Source organism: Leucopleurus acutus, assembly GCF_964270905.1.
Source record: "Leucopleurus acutus genome assembly, chromosome: 12".
Taxonomy (NCBI): domain Eukaryota; kingdom Metazoa; phylum Chordata; class Mammalia; order Artiodactyla; family Delphinidae; genus Leucopleurus; species Leucopleurus acutus.
The window spans coordinates 63589928-63610095 of NC_139154.1; the positions used below are offsets into that span (position 1 = coordinate 63589928).

General features: G+C 41.3%; 1 protein-coding gene across 1 annotated transcript in view; it reads left to right on the top strand.

Moving 5' to 3' along the window:
* Positions 1–20168, top strand: part of CAMKMT (calmodulin-lysine N-methyltransferase) — a 406140-nt gene that overhangs the window by 380167 nt on the left and 5805 nt on the right. The window contains exons 8-10 of the mRNA XM_082851893.1: positions 3056–3130; positions 10379–10442; positions 19841–19972. Of these exons, the coding sequence (XP_082708019.1) occupies positions 3056–3130; positions 10379–10442; positions 19841–19972 (271 nt within the window). The remainder of the gene's footprint in view (positions 1–3055; positions 3131–10378; positions 10443–19840; positions 19973–20168) is intronic.

A 20168-nucleotide genomic window follows, 5' to 3' on the forward strand; every position in this document is an offset into this window, starting at 1 on the left:
TCAATGGACAGGGGAAATGAAAGAATAACTGCCGGACATCAAGAATTCACTTGTGGTTCATGGTCATGCATTTTAAGCAAAGCCAGTCAGGATGCTTGTGTGCTTTCTCCAGCCACATTCAGGTGCACACGTGCAGTCTTGGAGCAGGTGGAGAGCTGGATTCAACAAATACGAGGACATGAGAAAGGGACGAGGGAGCGAAGGGGGTATGCGAGGGAATAGTTCAGATGGTTGGCTATGGGACCTACAATGGACAAGGAGGGAAGACAAATGTTAGGGAAGAGGAACAGTGACGTGGTGAGAGGATCAGCAGATTGTAGGCCAGTAGGATGGAAGAATGCTTGGAATGAGAGTCCCTTCTGTAAGGGGTGAGCTGTGAAAGATAGAGGGGCTGTCAGAGAGTGGGTCAGGGTTGCAGTTATTGGTAAAGACGAGGACTGAGAGCAGGGCTACTTCATGAAGAGGACATGGACTGGTACCAGTTTGTGAACTGTACATTACTGAGCTGCAATGAGGTAAGTTCAGAAATTGAAGGAAATGTTTAGAAACACTACTGTGACATCCAAGCCTATGATAAGTGGACTTGTATTCAGAATGTCTTTGCTTTTTAAATCTCATTTGTCTATTCATTTGTTGTTGTATTTTACAAAAGTAATGGTCTACAACAGATTGGCTGTAAACAACAACAAAAAATCTGGTCCTGCCCCACAGCTGAAGCACTGCTCTAGCGTGCATGACTGTCACGTGACTGCCTGAGGAGGGTGGAGGGCAAGACCATCAGAGGAGAGGAGTTGGAAGGACTAGTTTCTTGAATATTGAAGTCACCGTCATCTCTAGCCTTCCGAGATAGAAGCCACCTGATTCCACCCCTCTAGGGGGCACTATTCTCATTGTTTGCCATGTGAACAACAGAACTCAGAGTACAGTGTGAATGGTGCCCTTAGATTGTTCACGAAGGTGGCCGTTGCTATCTCCATTTTACAGATGAGACAACAGACTCAGAGAGGTGAAATAATTGCCCAAGTTCACATAGCTAGTAAGGGAAGGAACCAATATTTGAACTTAGGTATGTCTGTCATGCCAAAGCTAGACTCTGTCCATACACCCCTCCGTCTTTGTCACCTGCTTACAGTTATGGGGACAGCATAGCCGTAAGCCTCATAAAAACTGGGGAAAAATGCCTTTTGGGAATGTGTTGTGGTCCATGTGGCTAAGATGAGCATTTCCATTTCTTTTAAAATCATGACTTGTTACATCTGCTGTGCTAACCCACAACCCATTGCTGTCTAGACCCATCTTTCCGGTTGGTCTTTGTTGAAGCGAGAGGCTGAAGCACCTCAGGAATCCAATATCACCACAGGATTTCCTGCACTTTCTGTTCTTGTGCTTTAGTCATTACACATGTATTAGAAGCCTCTTCTAAATAATGGTTCATGAATGATAAAATGATGAATAGTTTTAATACTTTTCTGCCCCAAATCTGTGCAATGGAGATGTTACTTTTATGATCTGAAAAGGTCTAGCATAGATCTATATATTAAACATCTTGTTCATGTGGAAACTCTCTAAGACTCTTAGGTCTCTGAGGAGGGCTGAACAGGCCTGCTCTCTCACTGAGCCTGAGTCCCAGCTGCACTGGAAGCCTTGGCGTTTCCAGAAAAGTTGGTGTTGGTTGTTTCCCACTCTCCCCAGGTGCTTGGAGTATTTGAGAAATCAATCCAAAGAAAAAGCAGCATTAATCTCTTAGGGGTTTCCTGGTTTCCTCCATTTCTTGGCTCTCCAATGGGCCTGGGAAAGTACAACAACGCTACAGTTAATTTATAAAGCTCATCCATGTTTCACTGGACCTGTGAACAGAGAAGTCATCCACTTGTTCTGGAAGCCCTCCCTGGAGTTCTGAGTCTATATGCTTCCATAACACATAGGGCATGGCGTCAGAATTATGGCGCTGCCTCTGTGAAGCATGGCCTGTGGTACATCACAGGGCCTGACACATAGTAGGTACTCACTAAGGATGAGTCGAATGAATGAATAAACAACTGATGTTCAGTCTGTAAAGGTATTTTTGTGGTGATGTATTTAATCTTTTCTACCTTAAGCAAGTCACTAGCATGGATATATATTAATGTATATGAAAAGAACTTTGGGACTTATTTTTATATTCAAACATATGACTTTTCACCCAGAGAAGATATAGAAGAAATAAAGAACCCACCAAGATAAGCAAATAAAGCTGGACAGAGTAGGCTATGCTCACTCAGTTTAGTTTTAAATAATAATCAAAATAGATAATAGGAGCAGAATTTTACTTTGAAAAGTAATACTGCAAATCCCAGTTGATGTGGTGGGGAGAGGAGTCATTAAAATACTTTAATATGGTAAAATGCTAATTATCACAGTTATTCATTGAAAGTAACTTAAAATCTCTGGTTGGCATCATAAGCATAACTAGAATTTTCAAATACATGTTATTAATTATTGTTATTAATATGAGGTTTAAAACCTGATCCTTTTTGGAGACTAAGTATCAGGAGAGGTGAATTTTAAAATGTGCCTGAAAACTCAGAGCAACCAAATGAAAGTTGGTATTCTTTTCTTCCATCTTGCCAAAGTACTCATCACATTAATAAGAAATGCAACCGACATGCCAGGCACTAAGTTTCACATCATTTGTTTTTATAAGGCTGTATTCCAGTAGATGGGGAATACTTTGATTTTAGTATCTACTTCATTGATGTTAAGAGTCTAGGCTCATTCTAACGACTATGGTCAAGATAAGATATTTTTCCCTAGTTTGTCTACACAAACCTATAAGAACTAGCAAAAGCTTAACTATTGTATTTGAATAGAGAATTCTTCCTCTTCTAGATCTGAAGACTAAATAAAATATGGAACAGACAGTTACATGCCTAGTTTTTTTTATTATGCCTTTTGAAATAATTTGTATATACCTTTTAAATAATTTCAAGTGCCACAAAAAATAATGTTAATAGCTCAAAATCAAAAGTTAAAAAAAAACCCTAAGTATAATTTTTAAAATCTTTTTCTTCTCAAGCGTTTTACGATGGGATAATGAGACAGATGTCTCTCAACTGGAAGGACATTTTGACATTGTTATGTGTGCTGACTGGTAAGTACATAAAAATCATAAAACTCCTGTTAGAAAAAATAGCTTTGCTGGAGTAATTGGGCTGTGCTGCTTTGCTGACGGCAAAGCAAAGTCAACAAATGAGGCACAAAGCTGCCTTAACCTCAACAAATTAACATTCATCTCCATGTGACAGTTATAAGGTAGTCTTCTATCACACAGTAACTTCTACCACATTATTTCCCAAAGATTGATTTTGAGAAGCATTTCCATTTTCTGGAATTGCCTCTGTTTCATGCTTGACGTATCAGTAAATGGACGACTTAGGCAAATTGCAAATAATTATGGCTCGGAGAGGAATAGTCTGGAGAAAAAGGAGTTTATCAACACAAACAGCTCAATTAGCTTACTTCTTAGGAGAGATCTGACTATTGATATAAGGGAATATATATATGTATGTGTGTTTGCACACATATACACTCCAGTGTATAAACATATCTGTGAAATATCTTTAGGGAAATAGCTTTTCTTAAAATGTATGTTTGCTATCTAGTATTTTCAATGTCTTCAATTATGATATTTAATTATACATAAAACAAGAATTATAAAATTACATTTTATTGTTATGCAAATAATAATAGTAAAATCTCTGTCAGATGCCTGCCTTTTAAAAATAATTTACATTAGATATTTAGTCTTCTCTTTTAGCCCAGTCTACTTATTGTTAATGAAAGTCTGATCCTAAGTTACAGGATAAATATGTATCAAACCTTAATAATGACTTCAATTAATCTTATGTATTTTCTTCGTGTATTGAATAATAATATGAGAAACATTGACAATTCACAAGTATTTTTCCTGTTAAGGGTAAAATCTTATTTGTAGTTTTATCATGATTTTTAAAATGACACTATGGATTTGAAAACACAAGTTCAGATTCTAAAGAAGTTCTATTATACTGATAAACCCAAACACAAGATCTATAACCCAGAGAACACTTTCCTTATGTGAGAGTTGAATGAATGCAATGAAGTTTTCAGGAAGTCTTTATTTTAAATTATTATTTAATAAGATTTTCAGTGGCTAACTTTCACCTAAGTCAATGAAATTGGACTTGCTTTCTGTTTTCTTCTGAAAAATACTTGTCAAGGAAACATAAATATTTTCTTCTATTCTTAGTTGAGATTTTCTAGCTTTTCATGGCCATTTTAGTCTCTCTGCACCCAGTTTCAGAAAACCTTTTTCCAAAAAAAAGAGAGAAGCAGATTTTTGCCTAATCATTGATATTGTGTCTCAATATTACAGCCCTCATCTAATCAAAAATAAGGAGCTAAAACCTCACCATATGATTTGAGCAAGTAATTTAGTAAATGCTGTCCCTCACCAAATATGAGAAAGGATTCTCCAGGTTTCATTGCACAGATGAAGATAATGCAGGCAGGATTAGATCAGATTAAGCATGAAAGTCAGATCAGAGAGCAGCGGAAAGAGGGAAGAAGGGTAGAATCTTGGAGGTTTAGACGAGGGTCGCACATGGATGGGCTCTGATTCTGTGGGGAAGTCAGGTCTGGCCAAGAGATTTAAAGTTAATTTTGTCCTTTGCACAAATATCAAAACAGCCTGGCTCTGTCATACCTTGTGTTATGACACTCACACCATGTCATCCTATTTGTACCAGGGAAGCAGAGGAAGTCAGATTTAAGCTCTTTTCTGATTAATGTTCTCAGTTAGGTTAAAAATAGCCACACAACATGTTTGAAAAATAGTCTTTTTTTCCCTAGCCAACAACAGGATCCTGTACAACTGATATACATAATGCATATTCAGTTAAGCCTTTCATTACAAATACATAACATAATAATACAATGTTATACGTACACACACACACACATACCATATACATAAATACACATCTAGTCACTATTGAGAATTTATGTATTCAAGTGAACTAAATACACCAAGTTTCATTTTATAAGTGGCTTTTCTATGCATGAATTGTTAAGTTTTCTTTTCCTCCGGTGTTGTCAGTGCCTGAATGTCAGCCTGTTTATAATTTCCCATTTGTAAATGTGAAACATTAAGCCACTCTCACTGCGATGCTGATACTATTTCCAAAAGAAATGCTTTGGTAATGGTCTGTCTTCATATTCACAGGGATGGGTAAGCTGTTCAGAAACTTAGAAAGTACAACGATGTTCATAATATACGTGTTGTGCATATAGCAGGGAAGCCCAGGATTCCATGTGTTCTTTATGTCCTGTTGGATTGATGTTTCTCTGTCAGAGTTATTGCACGGATGCTGCTTCTAGGCAGGCAGGCAGGCAGGCAGACCATGCTGCTATGTTTTTTTTTTAAAGAATGTCACAGAGGAGGAAAAGAAAGCTCTCTTTAGACACTACCTCCAAGATGAAACCTGAAATAGTCAGTGCCAGAAATAGGTGCCACACATAAATAGATCACGTTAAGTCTCACACCATCCTTGAGTCCTTGTCAGTCAATGAGATCTGGATTAGGCCACAGGAATATGAAGCAAGAGTTGGAGTTCAAATATTAGGTACATGGATTAAATTCTTACTGAAGCATTTCCAGCAAGGGTGGCATTGTCTGCTTCCCTGAATAGCTAACCAGTGGTACTGCTTGATCCCATTTACATGAAAACAAGCTCTATTCACAAACCTATTCCAAACCCACATTGTGGTTCAAGTAAAATGCACATGATTACAACGAGCAGCGATATGTTTATGTTGTTAAATCATTCAGATATTCATATATTTACATTCAAACATTCATAAACCTGTAGGCAATGGGGGAAATAACTCATTTCCCAGAAGAGACAGTCTCTTAGTTCACATCTAAATTTAGTAGCTCAACTAGATTATAGAATAAAGAGGCACACTGAAAGCTAGTCGTTATTTCACCATGCAGCATTTTGGACAATGAAATATAGTTTCATGGTTCAACAGTTCCTAAGTAACTTGTAAAATGTCAACTTTGAAATAAACAGAAGGAAAACTCAAGGTACAGTCATACCTGCAAATGGATGCTGTTGACAAATATCAAAATATTAGAATATTTAACCACAGGTATAGAAAAAAAAACCCTCCTATTAAATTCCTTGGTTGACTTGTTTAATGTTGAATTTAATATAAGAGTTCCTTTCTGCTGGAATGCAATCCAGCCCGGTCCTTGCTGAGTTTAGAATAGCGAGTGCTTGTTAATTTTAAACCTGCCTTTCCAGACTCCTGTTCAATCACAATATTCTGAGAGTCTGGTAGTAAGATGCTTTTTATCCAGTGAACACTTCCATTCAGTGTTTGATGGCTTTCCAGTTTACTGTAGCTCTGCAAAAATAAAAATGATTCTGTAAATAAATTTAAAAAAAAATAGTTTCTGCACATTTGGATTCTCTAAAGGCTTGGAGAGCAAGTCTGAAGCCACCCCTAGCCAGACACACGGAGCTAGGTCTGCAGGACGGTGTGCACCACATCTGCATGCCTCCAGCCTGAGACGTTGGGAAGAAATGGGGAAGGTACATCACTTCACTTGCTCTCCCAGCATTTTTATACTAACTATATACAGTGGATTGTTTTTATTTTCTATCATGTTTACTTTAAATGATGCAAAAAGTTTGGGTTTTGTGAAGAAAAAAATTTTTTTCTCAAAATAGGCTCTAGGATTTCTTTGTTTTCTTCCAGATGCTATGATCATAGGTAGTTCTAAATCACAACTCACAGACCTTTCCACCTGAAAAGACCTTTAACCCAAATGTAGTCAGCCCTCTTACCTCACACCTGAGGAAACTCAGTCCCAGAGAAGACAGACAGATTGTCAAAGATCTCGTACCTAAGGGGTGGCACCAAGCGAGATCAGAATACGGCCCCCCAGCAATCAGTTGCTAAAGACTGATAGAGGCCATTCCGTCTGCCAAAAGTTAAATCTAAAACAGTGAATTTAACTGAGCATATTTCACCGTGAAAATTACATAGAGGTCTTCCTCTCTGTGGATGCTGACAGAAATGTCTCCTTGTTCTCTGCACTAATTAATTTCCCTATGAGAGGAGCTGGAGCTGCTCTGTGCTCTGCAGAAAATCCTGACTGATTCTAAGGGAGGCGATGAAAATGGCCTGGCACCTTTCCTTTGTCGTATAATCTGTGATTCAGATCAGTGGAACAAGGCAAGAGTTGATTCCACAAGTTATATAGTTGATTCCACAAATTATATAGAGGGGGGTGTGTGTGTGTGTGTGTATGTGTGTGTGTGTGTGTTTGATGGCCAAACTAGGCCGACTGTCGATGTATTCTGATCAGTAACTGAAGGGAGAGTTGAAATGGTATCTTCATCCCAATCACTGACCCACTCAGCCTTTTTTAATAGATCCACTTAAGCTACTGCTGTTCTCTGAGCCCATTAGGACTTATTTAAGGGGTGAGTTTTCAGGAGATTATATATCACTCCCACTAAAGCACGTTGAAATTGCTGATAGGATGTATCCTACTAAGCGTTATAAATTCTGCACCAGAGCTAAGTAGAAAGGTGAGCTTGCTTGGAATAAAGACCTATTAGAGAACTACAAAAATTACTTTTGGGAAATTTGACTTGCAGTGTTGGAGTAGACAGCATTAGCTTTCAAATAACTGTGTTTTGAATGTGTGCTCTGTGTTAAGCTGCATTTTCTAGTGAGCTGTGAGGTTAACATTTTTGTCACCATTGCCAACATTAAGTAGAAACAGTACTATATTAGGTTATGCTTTTTTTTTTTTTTGCGGTACGCGGGCCTCTCACTGCCGTGGCCTCCCCCGTCGCGGAGCACAGGCTCCAGACGCGCAGGCCCAGCGGCCATGGCTCACGGGCCCAGCCGCTCCGCGGCATGCGGGATCCTCCCAGACCGGGGCACGAACCCGCGTCCTCCGCATCGGCAGGCGGACCCCCAGCCACTGCGCCACCAGGGAAGCCCAGGTTATGCTTTTTTAATTGAAGTATAGTTAATTTACAATGTTGTGTTAGTTTCGAGGGTACAGCAAAGTGATTCAGTTATTTATATACACATATATATATATTCTTTTTCAGATTCTTTTCCATTATAGGTTATTATAAGATGTTGAGTATAGTTCCCTATGCTATATAGTAGGTCCTTATTGTTTATCTATTTTTTTATGTAGCAGTGTGTATATGTTAATCCCAAACTCCTAATTTATTTCCCGCTCCCCTTATAAGGTTATGTTTTGAGCTCAGCTTTTAAGTTGTTGATTATTATCTCTAACAATCTTACCAGCTCTTAGGATGCACAGGTATAAATTGAGAATGGTGTTTTGCCTGGTGCTGTGTATCCCAACCAGCCAGGTCTCCTGTAGACCCAAGTACCTGACAGAGGTGTTTTCTCACAGTGGTAGTCTTCTTTAAAAAAAATAAAATAAAATGCTTAATTATTAACATTTAAGATAGTATCACCTCACTAAACAATAAGGTATATAGTCCTGAAGAGAACATTTCAAAACACTTAAATACAATTCGATTCCTTTCTTATCGATCCTTACTGGTTATTAACCACTGATGAATATGGCTAAAAGGCAAATTTTTGTAGCATTCGAATTAGACACATTTTGCGCTCTAAGATTTAAGTGCATAGTTTTCTGGAGCAATAAGAAATTTTCCCATGAGTAATAATCAGGTTATCCTGATTATCCTGATGGATAGTTTCCCATTCTAGAGATCACTTCTGGCTCACCTTAAGAGAATTCTTTTTCCATTGCTCAAAGCAGAACTTTGTAGGAGAAACTTCCACTGAGCATGTCATGGTGAAACCCAAGCACTGAGAACTACAAAAAGCCGCTCTCCCCACTCCTCTTAAGTGAGAGACTTAGGAAAGAACCTGGTCTGGTGAAACATCCTACCTAAATGCTGATTCCTCCCTAGCAAGACCAGTGAAGGAGTGCATACAGCCTGTTTTAGAGGCATTGAAACCCACCCTACGTAAGCTCCTGCATTTCAAAGACTGTGTTGATCTGCCAGTTAGGCAGTAAGTAACTCTTCATTGAGCCTCCCCTCTGTGTGTATGCTGGGCCAGACCTAGTGACGCAGAAATGAGTACAGACTGGAAGCTCCTTGAGGATGGGAACTTTGTCTTATTCACAGCTTATCTCCAAGGCCTGAAACAGCCCCTAGTATACAGCAGGTCATCAACAAATATTCATCAACCGACATATATCATTCATTTGATGCCCACCGCAGCCACAGAGGTGGGCCCTCATTGACAGGAAAACTGAGGCCTCAGATGAAGCGACTTGCCCAAGGTCACATAGCAGAAAGGTCAGAGCCAGAGCCTAGGAAACCCTGAACTATGCTCTCCCCTTGTCTGAAGTGTGGCTCCATCAGCAGCGCTCCTACTGACAGCTGATACTCATCCTTAGCTCGGAGGAGGACGACGCAGGGCCCCAGAGTAGGTGGTAATTAGCCATGCTGTTTGGGGAGCGGGAGGCCAAATCAGAGGGACCCACACCAAACTACAGCATTCGAAATGGGAGTAGAGGCTTTGCTTAGGCCCCTCACGGGATAGCTGATGCACAAGGCCACCCAGTGTTCTAGCCTGCAAGTCCTGGATGAGGAAACTCTGTCCTAAACTTCCAAGATAAGGCCTGGTGAAGACAGGGTCAGACTGATCCAGCCAAAGAGGTGACAGAGCAACAAGAGAAATTCTCAAACCAGAAAAGAAAAATGAAAAATCACATGAACTGGAAAGAAATCAACATGGAGATCAAGGGGGAAAATCCAGAGTTGCCATGGTCTCTGGGACACACTGCCTAAACCTGGTCTTTGTTTACTCCTAGGTCACTTGTTGGCTCTAACCTCAGTGCTGTTGCTAGTCACTAAAAACTATCACCACCTGAGAGCTGTTTTGTGGTTGGTGTGTAATAGGGCCGGTGGTTTGTTTTTGGAGGGTGGCCTCACAGCACCCTCAGTGGGCAGAGGGCACAGGTCTACAGACAAGTGTGGGGAGAGCTTCATCTCCACCAGATGATTTCCCCCAAACAGCAGCTTAAAAATTGTCCCTTTCACACTAACACATGGCCAGTCGTGTTGAATCGTGGCCCATCGCATGTTGATGACTTGACTTTGGTTGGATAACACTGACCACAGTATCTTTTGTTTATTCCAGTGAGACACTTGAATGGAAGGAAACATTTCTCTTTTTTAGTGTTGAGTAAACATGTGTAATTAGTCTTGATCTCCATTAGTATCATTAGACTTGAAAACCCAGTTTAATCTGGATTCTGTTCTCTTCTCAATGTCAGCCTGTTTCTGGACCAGTACAGAGCCAGCCTTGTTGATGCAATAAAGAGATTACTCCAGCCCAGGGTAAGTATGTTTCTATTTTCTCCTGAACACTGGCTTCAGAATAATTAGTCTGTGCACAAAGATGGAGAGAGTAATGGAATGGCAGGATTAATGTCATGTAATACTTTAATACTTATTATGTCCAACTTCAATTGGGTCTTCTGATCTATCAGATTCTTTCCTAATCATAACTAGGGAACTTCTTACCCTTGGCCTTCTGATAAGGAACACAGTGGGTAGTAAAATAAATGAAACCACTTCAAAGATAGTGTGAGATGATTTTTATCAAAGAATTTCTTGAGTCTTTTCCTTTGATAACAATATCTTCATATTAAAGTAGAAGTATGATATTGAAAGTTTTCTGTTGACTTCTGTCATTATAAATCCCTTCAATGGTTACCTTTGTCATTGGGTATTTATTGCAAAACAACATTTTTCTTTTTATTTCTGTTTATATTCAATAAAGGGGCTTCAGATGAATCTGTATATTAATCTGTTCTTTGCTTTAAAAGGAAGCCATTATTTACATATTATAAACATTAGGTCACAATGAAGCCAAGCATGGCATAAAATATTGTGCACATTTTTACATTTATATATCCATTTATGCCTGAGAGTAAATTACAGAGTTTTTATCCACTCTTATTTTTGGGGGCTGTTATACTAAGCTAGGAGGTCCTGCAGCCTAAACAGAGAGTTAATATATATCTATTTAAAGTAAGAAAACAAGCTTAAAGCACATGCATTAAAAAAAAAAAATCTTATAACTATGTAAGACTCTTGCTGTTCCATAGGGATTTAAAATAGGTTAACAATGTTAAAGTAGTCTAAGACAGGAACTCACATTTATCTGAGAAAGGACTATACTGTGTGTGTGAAGTATTTTCTAAAGTTTTATCTCTTCTTTTAAAAAAGGTTTGCTCTAGTCTTCTGACCTCAGTGAGACTTATAGACTAATACCTTTCAATCTTTCTTTTATATCTTTTTCACATTGAAGGTTCCCAGAGCAATTTGATAATCATCCTTTGCCTTACACTGTTGCTTTCTATTTTGTTATCTCTATATACCTCAGAAACTTTAAATAGCCCTCTCAGAGGAGTAACCACAGCTTTGTAAGTGGTAATCAATTCAATTAAATTGGCCTTCTCAATTCCCTCTGAGGTGGGTAATAGGTCTGGAGGCAAGGAAGGGGCATGTACCAAGATATTAATGGCAGCTGTCGTGGTTGAGTGAGCAGCCCAAGTTGAGGGCAGAAGGAATTGGGGGCCTCTTCATCCCCCCATTAGCCTTAGGTGGTTCTCATGAGCATTTGCAAGATCAGGATTTTCAGAGAGGGGACGGAGATTCTTGGACGTAAAGGCTTCTAGGAATACTATCATACGTAAACACAATTTCAAGGACTCCTGGATCTCACAGTGCACAAACAGTACTTCACTCATCACCAACACCCCTTCAAAGCCTATTTGTGACAAATACTCCATTTTGCAGCAGATTTGCATGATTTACATAGGATCTATCGTAAATCATGAGAACGATTTACAAGAGAAAACTGCCCAAGCTACGAATAGATCTAAATGGAGATTGAACTGGAATGTCTAGCAGCTCTCCTGCACCCTGTTAAACTCTGAACGATGCTCCCCCTAGTCTGAAGTGTGGCTCCACACAGCAGCCTCCTCTGAGGACAGCAGTGCTCCTACTGACAGCTGATACTCACCCTTAACTCGGAGAAGGATGAGGCAGGGCCCTGGAGTGGGCAGTACTTACTCATGCTCTGTGAGGAGTGGGGAGGCCAAATCAGAGGGGCCCGCATCAAAATGCAGCATTAGAAATGAGAGGAGGGGACCTCGCTTAGGCCCCTCCTGTCCTGCAGGCCTGCTCAGACTGAGGGGTGTTCTAGTCTAAGGGGTCAGGGGTCCACCCTAAGGGGGGAATCCCAGTTGTGGATGGCACATGGACATACTGAAGTTCCCACCCAGGGGTCCCGTCCCCATTGGGAGGTCTGGGGAGGCAGGGTGTTTGCACTCCCTGGGCCCCCACCCAGACGGACTCAGGAAGGGTCACCTGGACTCAGCAGGGAAGAGCAGCAGCTCTCTATCCCATGCCAGTGGGCTGGAAGGGTTCCCAGAGCTTGGGGGCACCCAGCGGATAACTGCACTCTTCTCCTTCTTAGCTCCCAGGGCTGTTGTCCTGCTTCCAAAGGACCTCCCCGTGATGAGTGTCTGTGTGTAGGAGTCACAGTCCAAGACTAAGATAACACTAAAGGTTTTAGTCTATTACAATTTGAGATGCTGTAATGTTTTCTTGAGCCTAGACCACTCCTCCATGGTTTTGTGGCCCAGAGGCTAAAGGTGCCATGAGAGGCCCACAGAGAAACAACCTGGGCAGATGCACTGGTGGATCCTGAGTTCTTGGTAATTCAGGGCTCAGCAGACTCAATGGAGACAAAACAAGTTCTCAGGGTGCTCAGCAAAAACTGCACTTTGGCCAAATGCTTCGAATTCATAGGAGGACCCAGTTTCTGAAGGCAAAGTATCAGTGGGTGGAGTAAGAAATACCTGCATACAAAACTTGTCGTTCTTACTACCTAGCCACTTACTGGATTCATCTCTCGGAGCCTCAGTTTCTCATCTGTAAAATGGGGAGTAAACAAGCCAGTGCATTGGAAAGCTTTAGCACATGACTGACTCTGAATGAATGTGTTCACTCTTATTACCTTGAAGAATTAGGGAGACTTTCCAGCTGTGATGAGTATAGAATATAGGGGGCTCTTCACAAAAACTGTTCTCAGAGAAATGGTTGGCAGGAGGGGAAAATTTTTTTTCTCGACCTGGACTTGGACGATACCTACACATAACTGGGCCTGCTGCAGTTCCCTGCACCCGTGTCCTGCATACCTGCTGCAGGCTCTGCAGAGGTCCGGGGGATTGTCTACCTGGATGAAGATGACACTTTTTAGTACAGATAACCCTACCGAGGAAGGTGAGAGAAATTATACTAAGTGGCCAGAATGAAACCATTGCAACACAAAGGTTCAGGTGTCAAGCTTGGGAAGAAATGGCTTCTGCCATTACTGGGGAGTATGGTTCCTTGATTTCTAGCTAAGGCAGCTCTGCTGTCTGGAGTCAGAGGATCCAGAAGCAAAGAAAGTAGAGGGAGGGGAGGGTTCCCCTTGCTTTTCAGCTTTTATATTGGGGGTCGTGGATGAGGTGGCCCTCAGAGAGAGCTTAGCCACCAGGGTGGGCTCCTGGCTTGACCAGGAACAGTAGCAGATTCCAGGGCTGAGCCTAGATCCTCGGGCAAACGGGCACCCATGCCTGGAAAGTCATTACAGGAAGCCCCAAATGTCAGGAGGAAATGATTGTTACCTGTCCCAGATGGAAACTTTCCTCAACTTACTGGTTGAGAGACACTGTCAAAACATCTGACTCCTGCCAGAATGCTACAAGGGACTCTCTAGCAAACTTACAAGAAGAAAAGAAAAGATCTTAAAAAGGAATGAAACCAGCACATCTTACTCATTCCAAGAAACATGTCCCTCCCCTCCCGTACCTTTTTCCCTCCGGTGAGTGGCTTCTTGTTGCTGACAGGTAACCCCCTATCGCTGTGTTCCTTAAAGACCAACAGCCATGTCTGATATCAGAGGACCCAGATGTAATTTAAAATACAGCCACACAAGCCTACAAGTTGAATTTCAGTCCGGAAGTGACAAGCAACCAATGGCATCTACTAATATTCCTCTGAAATGGCTTTGGGTGGAAGGAGGGGAGCCAAGCCAGTTAGTGTGAGTTTACTCAGGACCATGCGGAGATGGATGGGGATGCAATATGGACAGATCTCCAGCTTGTTATAGCTGCTAACCATTGTCAAGAATTCAAAACTATCACTGTGGAATTCATTTAACCTTCTGTAGAAGCTGCCCTAAGTGACTGCCAAATTCCTGGAGTCCTGACTACATGCCAGCCGTGCTATAAAAGTAAATCATGGACTCTCATTTGAGAAGAGCACTTTCTTTTTACTGACATATTTCCTCACCTTTTAAAAAATCTAGCACCTCTGCACCCATCTGTACAAACCTCTGTTTTTGCTTATCTCAGGGAAGTGCCCTGTGAGTGTGGGTTCAGTGGCATGAACTGAGATGGTGCTGAAGGACCCTTGGTTCCTGTCTGCTTGCTGGGTCAGAGGCCCAACAAATCCTCCTCTGTTCTTGGTGAGGACCTGTGTTCCACCATACCTGGCCCTCCGGGTGTAGGAATAGAGAGTCCCCAGATGGTTTTTAAGACCCTCAGAACAAGAGCCTAGCCCTTAGAAGTTCTTCTTGGAAGTCCACCCAGTTGTTCATCCAGTGCTGAGTCTCTGCCCCTGAGGAATTTATAATGTGGTCCTGGAGATGTAACATACACACAGATGAAATTACAGTGGACAGTGCAAAATGGCTTATAACAGCCCAGCACTTGATCATATAGGGCCTGGTGCTGTTTTTATTTGTTGTGTGATTTTTTTTCTAATTTACACCTTCTATAGAACGTGAGATGCTCCGAGATTTGAACTCGTCTTGATTCAACAAACATTTGTTGAGCCTCGCACTGTGCTGGGGATTGTGGGGTATAAATAGGAATAATGAGCACTTTGAGAATCTCCCTGTTTACCAGGGCAGATTAATGCACAAGCTCCTGGAATTATAATGCTATATGGTAAGCACTAGGGATACAGCACGAAGAGTAACTAACTGCCTAAGGAAGGGTTCCGTAGAGGCAGCAGTATTTGACTTTGTTCTTGAATAGTAAGAAGGCCATTCTAAGCCTCAGAGGAAGGAGACTAGAAAGTAGCATCCCTGGTGGAGGGGACAGTGCTCACAGGTGGAGAGTACGAAAAAGCATGTTGTGTTTGCAGGAGTTTGCTCTGGTTGGAGTGTGAGAGTGCCTGTGGGGTTAGGGTTGGGGAGGGGTGAGGGATGAAGTTAAAAGAGTTAGTTTGGGTACCACTTTAAGAAAGGCTGAGAACATGATGATGGAGAGACGGGACTTTATTATGTGGGTCATAGAGAGCCACTGAAATGGAGATAGAGAGCCATTTTTGAGCAGTGTATGGGTCCTAGAAATATCACTCCGGCCAACATAAAAGCTGGTTTGGAATAAGAAAGAACTTGAAAGCAGCAAGCCTTTTCATGGGTCTACCATGGACCAACTTCTACCTAGAATTGTTCAGTTAGGAGCTAGTGAAGGCCTAAAGATGGAGAAGAGGGAACTGAATGGGTGTTCACTGACAGGTTCCTTCAACAAACATTTCTGGAGTGCCTCCCTGGGGATAGAATAAGGTACAAGGGTTTTAAAAGGCAATGTCACGATTTCCTGGTTTCCAGTTTCATTTTGAAGGTGAAGGGTATAGAATTGTTTGGCATACTTAATAGGTATTTGGCTGTGTGTGTGTGTGTGTGTGTGTGTGTGTGAGAGAGAGAGAGAGAGAGACAGACAGACAGAGACAGAGACAGAGACAGAGACAGAGAGACAGAGAGAGAGAGAGCAATGGGTGGATGGGTTGGTGGGTAGTGCCCTGGGAAGTGTAGAGGTTTGGGCCAAGGATATTGAGTTCCATTTTAGGCAGAATGGGTTAAAGATACTTTCAGAACATCCCCATGGAGAGCTCTAGTAGGCACCTGAAAATCTGGGTGTGGGCCCTGGACAATGGTGAATGCTGCAGTTATGTACTTGGGAGTTTTTGATGCATAATTGATAGCTGAAGTTGAGGACTTCAGTACAGTCGCCTAGAACTGTATAAAACATGAAGAAAAAGTAGGCAGAGCCCTGGGGACTACTGACAATGAAAGAACAGGTGGAAAAAAAGAAGCCAGGGTCGGGGACTGAGAGACTGAGGGAAATGTAAGGGAGAAAGCAGACAAAGGCAGCATCTCAGAAACCAGGTAAAGAAATGGTTAGAAAATAAACACACGCTTAAACATGTAATTGGTATTTAATAGTTTATTGCCTGGAAATGAAAAACGCATAGCATATTACTTGTAAAATAAGTCTGAAGAAGACTTATTTTTTCCAGACGTGCACACCCTTTAATATATGAGTATAGATTAGTCTAGCAAAATAACAACTGAGCTTACGATGTAAACAATATCATTGTTGTTTTGTGGAACTACTCCTCTCTCCTCTCCAGGGATAAATGAATTCTCTCAAATTTCTGCTCATCAGTCAAAATTTTACATTCAATTGAGTGTTCATTCTAAGTTTAAAATGATTCGGTGACTGTGAATGCTTAGAAAGTTGTGCTTTGGTAAATTGAAAATAATGTTTCTAAAGTGATGGGCTAATTTGAAATCTATATTCTTTTTCTTGTTTTGATTTTTGCAGCCTAAATTGTAAGATGTATTCCTCTGACTGTACCAGACAAAGTGTCCTCCTCCACTGGGGATATGGGGGGCTTCTAAAACCGTTCATTATGGGGCAGATGCTGGCACTCAGTAGGGCTCAGTGGATGCTTATTGAATGAATGGAGGATGTCCTATTGTCCCTCCTAAATATTAATCCACATCTCAAAGGTGTCTGCATTCAACGAAATGAAAAAGAAAACATTTTGAAACTCATAACTGAGTAATTAAGGATTAAAACTACTGCTCGCTCTTTCTCTTTCTTGTGGGGACAGTATTGTGCACAGAAAGCTGCCCTCTGAAATCCCATTATAGCCGCTGACTCTGTAAAACCTTCTTGGAGAAAATCTTTTCTAAAGAATAAGCAATAGAACGTGGCCTTCGAATTCCCAGAGACTTGTGTTTTTCAGATTATTCAATATCTAGATTTAGTTTATTCTCTCAACAAATATTGATCGTCTACTCTGTGCTAGGCACTGAGAAAATGCAGTGAATAAAACATTAGAAGATCCCATTGTCATGGAGCATACATTCTAGCTGGAGGAGACGGGCAATAAGAAACAAGGTTATGATGTGTGCCAGTGGTGATGAGGGCTAAGGACACAACTAGAGCAGGGAGAGTGGGTGGGGAGGGATGGGGAAGGGTGGCTGTTTTAGGTGCAGTGGGTACAGAAGGACAGGTAAACTGAGACACAAGCTCAATTGCAGTCACCTTACAGCTCACCCTAACCAACAAAGGGCTGGGGTGAAGGCAGCATGTGTTTTGTGAATGCAAACATCAACCCAACCACAACCCCTTAGTCCTGTAAACATTATGATATATAATTTAGATAATAGCTGTTAAAAATCAACTCTTTGATTGTAATGGTAAGACAATATTTGCAGGTGACTTTAAAATAAAATGACGTCCATTATTCAAGAGTCCAGAACGGCAGTCAGCTCTTAGAAAATACTAGAATGACCTACTAGTGTTCCCTCTTTTTTTTTACGGAGACTTCTGCTCCCCTGCTGAGACCATGTATTATATCTAGTTTCACATCAAAATGAATTTATGCTGCTAAGTTTGAAAACCGCCTGAAAATAGCAGTTAATATTGGAAAAGCTGACAGAACCTTAAGTTTACTGGCATGACTGGTGCTGCTGTAATTATGTGCCTGAGTGTATACATGTCTATGTAAACACAGTATGAAAACACACTTGATGTCCAGGACAGTGTATCAGTGTGTTTTCTTGCAGCTAAATGAGGGGAAGAGAGAAGGAGAGGGAGTTGATAGAATTTTTATAGCACTGTTAGGTGGTGTAGGTGCTCCTAGTCTTTCTTACATCTATATAAACTTGTTTCTCAAATTATTTTCATGTTCAATACCTCGTTTTACCTTCACAACTTGCTCGGGCTCGGGGGTGGAAGGCAAGGGAGGCTTTGTTTTTCCCACTTCATGGGTGAGAAAACTCAGTGGGTCAGCTAAGATAACTTGAGTTTCTTATCTGAAAAGATGAGGAGATTGGACTCACGTCATCTCCAAGGTCCCTTCTAGTGCAGCAGTTCTATGACATTATTTTTCTGATTTTCCTGAGATGACACTGTGTTTTATGGTGGAGATCCCCTTTAAGTCCAGACCCCTTTCTGCCACACGGTTCCTTCTTCTTCAAACCCTTCACTGCATGTTTAATTATCTGTAAAATGTAATGTCTACCATACAACGTTGTTGCAAAAACTGTTGAGCGGATTAAAGGGAAGGCTTGTGAAGCACCTAGCAAAGTGGTAGCTTTTATTATTTATTATTGTCATCACTATTACTAATAAGAAGGCAATGTCGTGTAGTGGAAAGAGCATTGGCATTGCAGTCAGGTCAGTTTCCAGTCATTTACTGGTGTGTCATCTTGGCCAGTGATTCAACCTTTCTGAGCATTCTGTAACATGCAGCTGAGAATCTCTACCTTGTTGGGTTGTTTGAAGACTAAAGGAGAGGACGTATATAGAGCACTTATCCCAATGTCTGCCACGTCCCAGATGCTCAATAGGCAGTTGGCAGGTATGAATGGTAAACCAATTTTCAAAAGAAACTGCGATAGGGACTTCCCTGGTGGTGCAGTGGTTAAGAATCTGCCTGCCAATGCAGGGGACACGGGTTCGAGCCCTAGTCCGGGAAGATCCCACATGCCGCGGAGCAACTAAGCCCGTGTGCCACAACTACTGAGCCTGCACTCTAGAGCCCGTGAGCCACAACTACTGAGCCCGCGTGCCACAACTGCTGAAGACCACGTGCCTAGAGTGCGTGCTTCGCAATGAGAAGCCTGTGCACCGCAATGAAGAGTAGCCTCCGCTCGCCGCAACTAGAGAAAGCCCGCATGCAGCAACGAAGACCCAAATGCAGCCATAAATAAATAAATTTTTTTTAGAAAAAGTAATCACTTGAATAACTTTGAGGAACTGTTTTACCATAATGATGACCCTTATGAAGGATTCAGTGAAGTTGGAAATCAAGATCCTGTAGCTCTGTCTCTGGCAGCATGGTCACAGAAAAGGCTGGTGGCAGAACTGAAATGCATTGTGGTTACTTATCTCTGTGGAGGATTTCTTGGTACTGAATTTCCAGGGCACAGTAAACTAACATTCACAGGCATCTGTGGCCACATGCTCTGGAGCTGTGTTGCAGATGTGTCGGCAGCTGCTAAGGAGTCGCAAGGTGGGTGGCACTGCCCTGGACCCATTATTCTAAAATCTAGTTGATGGTTTAAACCAGTGGACCCAAGAGAGGTATGTATTGTACAGAAAACCAGCATTGAGTTCCATATTGTTTATTACATGCATTGTTTGAAAATGATAAAACATAGCAACTCACCACTTAAATGACTTTTTTTTTCTTATTTGATGTATATCTGTCCTTGAAATTATTCTCACTGTGGATGCCCATGCTGTGTGGACGTCTAAAGACAAATGAGTTTTCTACCTGAGAGCAGTACAATTAAATGCTTTGACTAATGTCTGTTATGTTTGGTTGCCTTCCCGTTTTAAAATGTGTGAATTTCCTTTTTAACGTTCTAGGGGAAAGCAATGGTATTCGCCCCACGCCGAGGGAATACTTTAAACCAGTTTTGCAATCTAGCTGAAAAAGCTGGTTTCTCTATCCAAAGACATGAAAATTATGATGAACACATTTCAAACTTCCACTCCAAGGTTAGTTTTCTGCTTGTGTTAGATAACACTTTAATCCGCATTGCATTTTGAAGAGATCATGGTCTTTTTGGCAGGTAACCTAAATATTTGATTAAAGGACTCCTTAGGTGTGCTGCTTCTGAACAGCTATTTGTATCTGATTATTTTGTGTGGCAAAGCCATCTTTTATCTTTGCATGTCTAGAAGGATTGTGCAG